The 11,838-nt window shown below is 47.4% G+C and overlaps 1 protein-coding gene across 6 annotated transcripts in view; it reads right to left on the bottom strand.

Annotated features, from left to right (window-relative positions):
- The window catches only part of LOC119441883 (rap guanine nucleotide exchange factor 4), a 531,616-nt gene that overhangs the window by 170,117 nt on the left and 349,661 nt on the right, over positions 1-11,838 (bottom strand). For all 6 annotated transcript variants that reach the window (XM_049661695.1, XM_049661696.1, XM_037706519.2 and 3 more), the window contains one exon: positions 10,523-10,583. In XM_049661695.1, coding sequence (XP_049517652.1) covers positions 10,523-10,583 — 61 coding nt within the window. The remainder of the gene's footprint in view (positions 1-10,522; positions 10,584-11,838) is intronic.

Raw genomic sequence — 11,838 nt, 5'->3', positions numbered from 1 at the left:
ATACTTCACACGATGGCCGATCGAACGCTTTTGTCGGAAGCGGATTTGCGATTTCGCAAATGGATAATATTAAACGAAATATTTCCTTATAAGTGCAACTTTCGAAATGATTACGCACGCGGGCGCATTGATCTATCTATCTATCTATCTATCTATCTATCTATCTATCTATCTATCTATCTATCTATCTATCTATCTATCTATCTATCTATCTATCTATCTATCTATCTATCTATCTATCTATCTATCTATCTATCTATCTATCTATCTATAGATCTATCTATCTATCTATCTATCTATATCTATCTATCTATCTATCTATCTATCTATCTATCTATCTATCTATCTATCTATCTATCTATAGATCTATCTATCTTACACGCTTACTTGCAAGTGGGTTATGGGTGTGTGCCCTTGACAGTACCTGCTGCGAGCCGTACAGCTTCTATAAGTGCTGCACATTTTTAGATCACACTGAACACGACCGCTTGCTCGAGCCCGGGAGTGTGTCTGGCGTGCTATACAACCCGTTTATACGAGCGGCGTTCAGGCGCGGTACGCGAATGGCGCGCACGTCTCGACACACCGACGAAGAGCCGTGTGTGTGTGTGTCGGGCCCTATTCGGCGCGAGTGGCGTGTGAATGGCAGCGGGGGCAGCGCCGTGTCAAGATGCTCGCGGTTTGGGCTCTGGTTCAACTATCGTGGTTAAGCACCTCGTCATAACCGTGATGGCTAAGGTTGACTTGTCCCAACGTGCGGCGTGGGTTTCACTGTTGCGGGGAAGACCTTAACTATATGACACAATGTGGAAGCCTTAGTCCTGTTCGAACACGGTATACACGACTCGAGGTATACCGACATGGGTAAAATGAGCGCATGCGCAGATCCCGTTTTCGTGCGCCGCACCTCCCGTTAACCATATCTGCTTAGAACCGAAGCGAAGCCGCATATACAGGGCATGGTCGATCCACATAGGTCGCGAAGCTTCGGGCGAAAAGCGGTTCAGAACGAATTGTCACCGACATCATCAAGGGTGGTTATGGGAGCAGCGATTGAAGCGCGGCTATGTTTGGAGGGAACAAACATTAGGAAAGAAAAAAAGCGTTTTTTTAATTAAAGCGTGGCACAGTTAGATTCATTCAACGAAAATCAAATGCCTAATCAATTTTATATACGCATGGCCAGAAAAAAAACAACTCTATTTTGCTTGATCATTATCAATAAATACCTTTTTTGAGCACCCCCCGTAAGAGCGCCCACCGACAGCGGCGCGCGTTGACACCGCTATCACTTGCAATGCAATGCAGCCAAGACGATCCTTGATGCAGCTCTTGAAGTGGGTAGAAAGGCGCACTCGTAAAGTTCACCCGTTACAATACGCCCCCCTCACATGTTGTGTAGCTTTGCTTGTCGACGTTTGTCTGAATTTGGTGACGCGGGTAGTTCCATTGTTTCTTAACCTGTTCAGTCAAAAGTAGTGAGCTGCGATAATTGTTTACTTTAGTTGTTTTCGTGGGACAGCGCTGGCCGACGGGCTTGGCATCCGACGAGAGGACGAGCACTCTACGCCCAAAGCGTTCATCGGCCTCCAAAGAAAGTATGTTCTGTGCAGCGGCGCGATTTCGGCACCCGTACGGCTGACCTTTTCCTGCATCGCTTTCTGCGCTGAAAGCTCGGAACGCGCATCAAGTCGAATGGCGGGGCATTTGAATATACAGCTCTAACGGCAGGCCTCCGAAAACAAATTTCGCGCCTTTGAGAACAAAATGATGTCACTTGTGTTTTTAACAGATATGACGTCAAATTATTTTTTCTTCCACCGGAACTGTTCCCTCCTCACACAGATGGCGCTAAGCCCCATGAACCGCCATGTTTTGAACGTATGGGCTTCTATAGAAGTTTCGCTACCAGGTGTATTTACCTTGTAGTATATATAGTATAACCGAAGGGAAAGTTTAGTGGGTCTCGTGCGCATTCGGGGAAAGAAGTGCTTCTGACTAAGGCCGTGCCACGGCTGAAACGTTAGGCAAAGGTTGCTTTCTCGTACGTACATCTCTTACGAACATTTGTAGTCTAACAGCTTTTTGTGAATGCAGGCCCCGTCTCTTAGTACCGAAAATTTCTACAGAGGCTGCTTAACGCGTAGATTTATATTGCGTGCCTGAATTCGCAAGCGTTCATTGTTTCGTGGTTGCAGATGTGCGCTACTGTTATAACGTTTCACACTTAACAGTGCGATAGGGCTGTAATCAGGCTGAACTGAGGAGAGAGAAAGAGAGAAAGGCAAAGGAAAGGCAGGGAAGTTAACCAGAGATTATCTGAGCAGTATCCATGGAATCCACGTGGATCACAGGCTGCGCGTTTCGCTGTTGACTTCTGGGTTCCCGAATCATGCCCCACGATGATACGACCTAGCACACTGACGAATACGCATGGAGCTTTTCTTTTTTTTTTTTTTTTTGAATTGAGAAATGCGACCAACAACTACGTCAAATTGGCGATGGCGGGCAAGCCCGTCTCTTTTGCTCGTGTGATCTCATCGTAGAGCGCGCGAATTGCGTTTCCGCGAAAACGACCCACACGTATCAGAGTTGGAAGCAGCGAAACCAGGTGGCCGCTCAAATAATGTGAACGACACCAGCTTCGGTTTTATACATTTTGCTGTACTGAGTCAGATGGAACAAATGCGGACTGCGTAGCAGAGCGTGCTTTTACTTCTGCATCGTTGTCATGTGACTCAGAAGCATTATACGTATAGAATACGATGATCCGCGGATTTTCCGAGAAACATCATCTGTGCGAAGGACACTGAACCGGGAAGGATGTCAACGTATACGAAAGCCCACGCTCTGCTTAGAAATCAGGGCCCCACGCACCGACGTCATTGCCTTTACCAAACCAGGCTAACATGGTAGCACTGATACGTTCGCATTAAACGACTAATTAACCGCAAACTTTAACCAATGCACCGCATTGCCGAAATGCTAAATGCGCGTGGTACGTATACTTAGCAAAAATTGACTCAGCTAAAATCTTCCGTCAACCGCATGTCTACCGGCCGTGTTCAGTGCCTTCAACGACACTGGAAAGTTTCTATGTCGGTCACCTAAGTTGACGTGAATACGCCTTGGTTCGCTCTTCATTTCTACAGCTGTCGCAGTTGGATTTTTCAAGTGACGGCGCACTGTAAGAGGTAGCTTGGCTTCTGTATGTTTTCCTAAGCGAAAGACGTTTGTTTGATGCAAAATAAATATTTGCTGAATAGGTCTACACCGTTCGTGACTGCGGTGTTTTCGTTTAATCTGACGACATGTTCTACAGGAGATCGCATGTTTAAAGCAGGTTTTCTTTACGGGGGCTTTTAGCCTTAAAATATTCAAATTAACGCTACCTTTTTAGCGATACGTGCACAGGAGTGGATCACCGAGCAGCAGCGCGGCATCATGTGACACTGCCTCCAAAAATGAGCTATATGGGAACGTGTTCATGGCAGGAAAGAACAGAGTAGCATTAGCAAGCTTAGGTTGCCGAGGAAACCATTATACGGCAGCAGATGGTGCAACACAGACGCGCAACAGCAATAAGAGGTCGGAATAGCTTGATTAAAAGTAGCGTCGTGAGATGTTGCTGCTAACGGTGCTGCTCCAGTCTCGGGCCCGGGTATTTCGGTTAAACAGGAACCGCTATTAAATGTTCTGGCCTGACGGTTTTCTTCAGACCTGTGCTAATTTTTTTTCTTTTTCTTTTTTTTTTGCGTTTCGTACCAGTCTGAAGGCGCCGATGTTTACGGCTTCGCCTTCTGTTTAATCTTTTTACTACAATGGTCCTTTCGGAGTATTCGTCATCGATATTAACAATCCTTCCGCCCATGTCTTGAGTACGCAATTGGCTAACATTCATTCATTCGTTCATTTCATTCATTCAATTATCTTTCGTTTGTTCTTTGGTTCTTCATTCTATCTTTCTTGATTCTTACATTCCTTCTTCAATCATTGCTTCTATATTTTACGAACCGTGCCTCAAGTAAAATATAAATTGCGCGCGCAGCCATCCAGTAATAGACAAGTGGTATAGCCGTCAACTTACTGTCTGTTACGTATGGATAGACTAAGCACGAGACAGCTACTGCAGTTCCACGGCGAGTTACACGATGGTCGAATAGGATCACTCGCTGCGACACACACCGCATGAAGTGCTACCTTCTAATGGCTCGTGGCTTTCTAGATGATGCCGCCGACCCCATGCTAGAGGATTTTTCGAGCTTTTGTGGTGCATATACTTTCCCCGCTGGAGATAACTAATATCGCTGCAATGCAGGCTTGTTCATCCTGTGTTTTCCCGCGCAATAAAGTGAGGAATAGCTAACAACGAAGTCAAGAGATTATAGCGCTCTCTTTCCAACGAATCTGGATAAAAATTTTTATTCCTGCGCTCTAGACAAGCAAATACTGGCTGTCCGGCGTGCCCGCGAGTGGGCCGGTGGGCTAGACCTGCCGGTCCCGACGTGGGACTAGCCGGGTGCGCGACGAGTTCGCGTCCTCGCCGGACCTCTAGTAAAAGTTATTTCACTCACTCCTGCGGTGTGACCATGGATTGTTCTTCTGACGTTCTCTTCGTCCACTGACGAAGAAAAAAATACATTCCCTAGCTCCTTAGCAAAACGACTTGAGCTATTTATTTATTTATTTATTTATTTATTTATTTATTTATTTATTTATTTATTTATTTATTTATTTATTTATTATTTATTTATTTATTTATTTATATCATTTGCATTGCTTGCCCGTGTGCATAACATCGACTATAGCCAAGTAAAATACTCGCTGCTATAATATTAAGCTATTTCTGTGTTCGCTTAAACCGAGCGATCTCTGTTACGAGACTAAACGAGTGTGTTGCGGAATAAATAATAATAATAATAATAATAATAATAATAATAATAATAATAATAATAATAATAATAATAATAATAATAATAATAAATCAGGCAAGTTTGCACTCGGTCGCGCAAAGCTTGGGCACTGCGAAGCTTCTGGCTGCTACTGCTAGGTATGAACTTGGTTGCTGCTAGGTCTTAACTTGGTTTAACTTAACTACGCATGTAGGAAGGTATTCTCGAGCGATCATTTTCGAAGGTACCTTCCCTTCCACGACATTTAACGAGACTAACACTGGACGCGTGAGCGCCTACGAGCGACAGCGCTCCTGGCATGCCACAAACACAGACAGGCTAACCAAGTTTGGTACAGAGCCAAGAACGCTGTCGCTTGCTGACGCCGAACGCATTGGCGACATTTAGCGTGACTCGCGCTGGACGCGTCGGCGCCTACGAGCGACAGCGTGCCTGGCATGCCACAAACGCAGGCAGGCTAACCAAGGTTGGCACAGTGCCAATAACACTGCTGCTAGCCGACGCCAAACGCGTTGGAAGTTAGCCGCTCGATATCAATCGGCCAGTTTTGCTGTGTCTTGAGCTTTGAGCGGCCTAGTTTAAGCTTTCGCCTCTTTAGGGGCGAAGCACCTTAGGGCCGAGCCTTGTCCCTCCCTCGTCGCCCGTCGTCCGTATCTCTGGTTTGCATGGAGACCGCTAGGGGCGCTGCGGTGCACAAGGACGTTTGTTCCCCACGCGCGCTCTCTTTCTCTCTCGTCCGTAGCTCCGGTTTGCATGGAGTCCGTTAGGGGCGCTGCGGTGCACAAGGGCGATCGTTCTCGACGCGCGCGCTCTTTCTCTCTTCAGCCATGGATGATAACGGTCGCTTCTGACAACGGCGCGCCCGCTATAGATGAAAAGGCGAGAGTGGCGGCTCAACTGCAAGCGGAGTCGAGGGCTCAGAAAGCTGCTGCAGCATGGCGACGCAGACAACAAGCGGAACCGGAGTCTAGGGCGGGGGAAGCTGCCGCAAAACGGCAACGCCGGCAAGCGGACCCGGAGTTGAGGGCTTGCGAAGCTGCAGCAGCACGGCAACGCCGGTATGCGGAACCGGAGCTGAGGGCTCGCGAAGCTCGCGATTGAACCGAGCATCGGCGCCACCAACCTCAGGTAGAGAACGCTTCCGGCGCTTTGCCGCCGCTTCCCGCGCTCTCGCCGCCTCTGGGTCCGCTTGCCGGCGTCGGGGGATTCACGGTTAACCGAATGATCCCCCGGTGCTTCGCCCACTCATCATCATTCACTTCGTGGATATGCGGTCATCTTTTTTTCTCCTGGCTCAGCGCGCTGCGGAGAGAAGACAGGCAGGGGTCGAGAATTAAGGCAGGGAGCTGGCGAGGAGAAGACCGCATGTACGCGGTCTCCTACTCCTCCGGGTTGCCATGGCTACCACGGCTAAGCACCACAAATTACGGCTGGCTTAAACAGATTCGCTGTTGAAAAAGACGATGATGATAAAATCTTTTTGTGACTAGGTTCCAACTGGGGTCGTTCAAGTTGCTTGCGACAAAGCATCACGATCCAAATTGCTTTATTGTCCACGCACGAATTAATTAGTGAACTCGGCATGCCTTCAGAGAAGAAAAAAAGAGGAGAGAGACGTTCACTGAAGCGCTTCCACATCAAAGAAGCCATCGTCCTTTTCCATGAATGGCCGCATTGTTCCCGACGCTTTCGTAAGCACAGCGGCTCATTTATAAGACCGGCCGAGAATCAAACGCTACATTCTTTGCACAGAGCGCGCACCGATTAGTTCCGAGTTCACGCATGCGCTGTCCGATCGATACGCATTCTGTCGGTACGCAGTGCTTCGAGGCAAGAAGCTTCTGAATTAGGTTGAAGGCCCGATGCCACCAATTAAGCCCGGAACCTAATGAAAACGTTACTCCGCTTGCGTAATCTCTTTAATCTGGTTGGCGCAAGCGCAATATTTCCTAATGTAAGGTATTAAGGCTCATTGTACCCAGTTGGTAAAGCGTGTCCATCTGTGGTGGAATCAGAAGCTGGTTCGAAATCACATTATAGACTAAGAATAGATTACTAAAAAAGAGAACGAGCAATCAAGTAAGCAAGCAAGCAATAAGAGGAATAAGAAGATTCAATGAGTCACCGCACTCTCATGCGACCCAGCTGCAGGCGAGTGAAATGCTTCGTCGTAAAGAAGTAAACGCATAGTCCAGAGATCGAGTCCGGTGAACGGCCGTCACATGTTGGCGCAAGTGACAGCGTACACATAGTAGGTTCACATCGGCACTGTCACTTCCATGTTCTCAAACAGCAGAAGACAACAAAACAAAAAAATGCAAGAAACTAGAAGAAAAACTTCAGTTTTTTAGGTTATTCTGGAACGAATGGAAAGTGCGTTCATGTTTGAGCGAGCATGCTGTTTATGCTGTTCCGCTCTTAGCCCACTCTGCGTCTTTTGGACTTCAAACGACGTAATTAGTTGTTATTTGTTGCTGTTTTGGTAGTAAACATATACATATACTATTCGAGACGAGAAGTCACACGCGTATTATAATCACGGTGAAGAAGGCGCCCGAAGATAGAAACGAGCTTTGGAATAGTAGAATCGTACCAGCAGCGATGTACACTTTATTAGCTGAAAAAGGTTGCGATCTGTGGTCGCGAGAAGAACCTTGAACAGCTATTGCATGACTGTCTTAGATACTAGTGTACAGGCACGATCGCGACTGCGCTAGCTCGCATTATCGCACACCATTTTCAGGACAAATCATTTTGCAATACAGAACTCATAATCCCTGGCAGGTAGAGGTCTACGAATGCATTGTTACGAGTACAGTTGTTAAGGAGAACAAAGCTACACAAGCGACTTTATCAGTGGCTACCGTTAACTGTTAGCCTGTACTGTGGACGACTGTGGTCGTCTGCATGTGCACAGTCTCTATTTCTTTCTTACCTTCTATACAACCCCGCCCACCCGGCGTAGGGTAGCAAACTGGGTTATTCGTTTCGGTTACCCTTCCTACCTTTATCCAAGAGCGACAGCGCAGGTAGCGAAATGTCACAAGCTGAGGCCGACCGTTAAGCGCTGAATGCGGTTTTGTTTTGAGAGGAGGACCTTGTGCGTCGCTGCCGACAGGCTTGCACCGACGCGCTACTGGAAAATGCACGCGGTTATTGCAAAAAACGTTCTGCGCGCCTTGGTTAAGCCCAGCGTCGCGAGGGTTCACCGTCCGCGCTGCCTGCAGACGTTGTGTTCCGGTGAGCGCCCGTAAGCTATACAGTTCACATCGACTGTGCCAAGAACCTTAGATTTTAAAGCAGCAGTGTGACAAATGCCGTACTTACAAAGGTGAAACTTCCCATATTATGCAGCCAAGAAAGAAAGAAAGAAAGGCACGGGGTATAATTTCAGCCATTCATTCAACTGGCGTTAAAAGCACATGCATCGCGGCTGAAAGAATACGACCAGCGAAATACGGGCAGCCTGTTGCGCCTGCCAAAACTAAGGTGGCGCATCTGCTTTAAATATTCAGTGGGCTAAATTTAGAGGCGAGCACGCGCGGAGAATGCATGGCATGGCAACAGAAGCGTAGTAAAAGTGAAAAGGAAGTGGAGAGGTCCGTGTATGAGGTGCCCACAAGTAGAAAAAAAAAGTAAACAGAAAAAAAAAGGGGGGGGGGGGGCTATGCAGACAAAATAACGTTGAACCAGACACGTGGTGGAAGGTTCCATGCCTAGCTGGCTACGATAATAATGGGAACCGAATGGAATCGTCCAACCGCACCATCGGCACCCCGACGCTGTTGTTCCCACGTGCCTACGTGAATCCCGTGAAACCTACGTGAATCCCCTTCGGAAACTGCATGTGGAAGTGACGTCGCTCGTTATTCGATTCCATCACTGCGGGCGAGACGGGCGAAAAGAGGGTCGACGGAGTGATTGTATATACCTGGAGCTGCATTCCCACGATGACGACCGTCGAGATCGATAATCTCAGCAACTATAAGAAAGAACACGACGCTGCAACCCCCATCTATAGTATATTTCTGGAAAGGCGTTTGAGCTCCGACGCCTTGCATCACGAGCTCTCCCAGAGCCACCCACGACCATTCACCTGAATGATGACACACCTTTTTTTTTCAGTTTAATGCATTACTCTGCAGTTATTTATAAACCTCCAGACACAACAGAAATGAACAGAGTTATCTCTATTCATTCCTCTGTAACTTTTTTTTTTTTCATAGAAAAGCGGTGTCGTTCAACGTGCCCGCCAGCGATTTAGATCGGCTCAATAAAGTGAAGTTAGACAAAAGCCGTTGTATCCGTTCAATCGCTAAATGGAAAAGCTTTTCTCGTACGTTCTCTGTGCACGGTATTAGAATGACGCTGTGACATTTATAGAATGGAAACCTTGCGAGACACGGATATATCCGACGAGAATATTCTAATGCATGCTTTGAAAGCCAGCGATTCGATAAAGCGCTCTGCGGTATACGTCCTATAGGGCTACAAATAGCGCCTGCTAGACCGTATTGGAAACCAGCGCTGGCCACGAGGCACTACAACGGTTTCGGTGTGAAAATAAAATACTCTGACTGCATCCGATAGGAACGCCGCCAAAATGACACGTCAATGACAAGAGAGGCACGCGCTTGTATCAACGTTTGCTTTAGCCCGACGCGTGCGGCCAAGCTCAGTCCACATTCATTCGCATTTCCGGGAGCGCACGCGCTCCTACGTTATGTCACGCCAGTGCTCAGTCAGCTCAAAAAGCTCGACACACGTGTCTCATGAAAATGCGGTGAATTTGCAGGCACGAAATCGCGACATGCAGTCCTAAAAAATTGGCTCAGGTTTAACTCCTGTACACCTAGTTATCACGGGCAAAAGGTCTGTTTCGCTTGGTTTTGCAAAGACTGTGCACACGGTGTTTCATTAATGTACGCTTCCGCGCTTGGTAAGCTTCTCTGTGACACGCTAATCTGGCCTCCCTTTGCACCGGTGTTTCAGCAGCCAACTATGCCTGTGCTTGATATTTCCCAGCCTGCCGTCTATAGCTATATTGCCACGCGTCTTCAAAAGGGGGCTGACGACGTTTATTGAAAGCGGCTGGGCTCTGGAGAAAACGGTGGCGAGAGCTAACTATCGAGCGGGGTAGTTAGCACGCGCACTTCTTTCTTCTTGCGCCTTTGCGCTTGCCCTATTCCCACTACTACAGGTGACAATATCTACTGGATGGCGAGCCTGAGCGACCAAGCGCAGGCGAAGCTCGCCTAGTCACGTGATACCGCAGCGGCGAGGCTCCGAGCGAGCGCCGCTGCGACGCCTCTCCGCAGCGGATCACGTGACGTCACGTCACACCTGCCACACTTGCGCTCCGGCGGCTCAAGGTCATTGCGACGCAATGAATGACCTTGCGAGACATGGCGTAGTACAGCTTTCGCTCTAAAGAACTGTCTCATCTGCTCGCTCGTATATGTGATGCGGCACTGCTCTTGGCACACGAAGTTCCAGCGCTGATTGTCCGTATAGGGAACTTGAATAAATAACACTGCACGCAGATGTTCAACGCTCCATATCTCTGTAAGCGCGAGCTCTGGGCTCGGTGACGTAATCGTGCCACTCACCTGATATGGTGCGAAGAGTGCTCAGCGGGGACACGATGTCCTCCATGAGGTGCCGGTTCCGCTGCACAGAAGAAGACAACAAGTGAGCACGTTATAACATACGTCTTTCTTCAAAAATCACAGCGATGCGGGGCAAGCACTCGAATGGTCGTTTCATTGGGCCCTAATGTAACAGTCACAGAAATGAAATATACGACAGTATATGTAGCCTCTCTTAAGGCTAGCTTTTGGCAGACTTTGATACTCCCGGACGTTCTCCAGCCCCTCTATTTTGTTCCCGTCTTTGATTTTCTTTATCTGCTATTCTTACCGTCCTTCATTCGCCCCTTACCCCCAGTGTAGGGTAGCAAACCGGAAATTTCTTTTCCGGTTAGCCCCCCTGTCATTTCAATCTCTCTCTATCGCTCCAGCTTTTCGCCATGTCATTTTCCTCCCTAAACGTGCACCCTGACGACCATATTACTGAACAGTCATAATCAGCGCGGCTGTACGACCGAGATCATTCCGATTACTAATACAGTCGAACCCGGATATATCTAATCTGAAGGGAATCACAAAAAAGTTCGATTTATAGGTAATTCGATATATAAAACAAAAATTTTATTCGCAAATTTTCAAGGGGATTTATATAGTTCTATATACACAATAATTAGAGTATGTGGGTTCGATATAACCGGGTTGGACTGTAAACGGAAAGCGGTTATAACGAACAGGCTTGTGTGGCGAGAACAGTTCAACATACCAATCTAATTCTATACACCCAAAATTGCTTATAACGAACTCGAGCGAAATATTGTGATGCGTTTGTTATATACACATTTGCTATCTGCAATAACGAAAACAAGTGAGGAATTAAGGAATAATTGCAAGCACAACTACGCGGCACTAAGCAAGAACTATTCCTGTGCCTTGAACTGATTCTCTGAGCCACTTAGAATACCGTTTTCGATGCGCTAGATTCCGTAGACCATATTCGTGCCATTTCCTTCAATGTCGGCACTGTATCGACGCACCGCATTCACCACAGCAATTGCGTATCCTGAGGCGTCGGGAGATGCCCCGATGCACCAATCAGACGCCACGAGTTAGATGTATCTAATGTTCAGTTCGTTATAAGGGAGCTATTTTACGCGAGCATCGGTGAGTAAGCTTCGCGTGTTCGATGTAGACGATAATTCGCTTTATCCGGATGTGTTACGTTCGTGTGCGACTGTACTCATGCACACAACTTTATGATAGAATGTGAAGCGTACAAAACATCGTCATGGGAAAAAATCACACGAGTATAACAATTTTTGTATTGAGCGAAGGTTGCA

This window comes from Dermacentor silvarum, chromosome 2 (assembly GCF_013339745.2).
Source record: "Dermacentor silvarum isolate Dsil-2018 chromosome 2, BIME_Dsil_1.4, whole genome shotgun sequence".
Taxonomy (NCBI): domain Eukaryota; kingdom Metazoa; phylum Arthropoda; class Arachnida; order Ixodida; family Ixodidae; genus Dermacentor; species Dermacentor silvarum.
The sequence above is the reverse complement of the archived record's forward strand: the minus strand, read 5'-3'. Positions and strand labels throughout refer to the sequence as shown.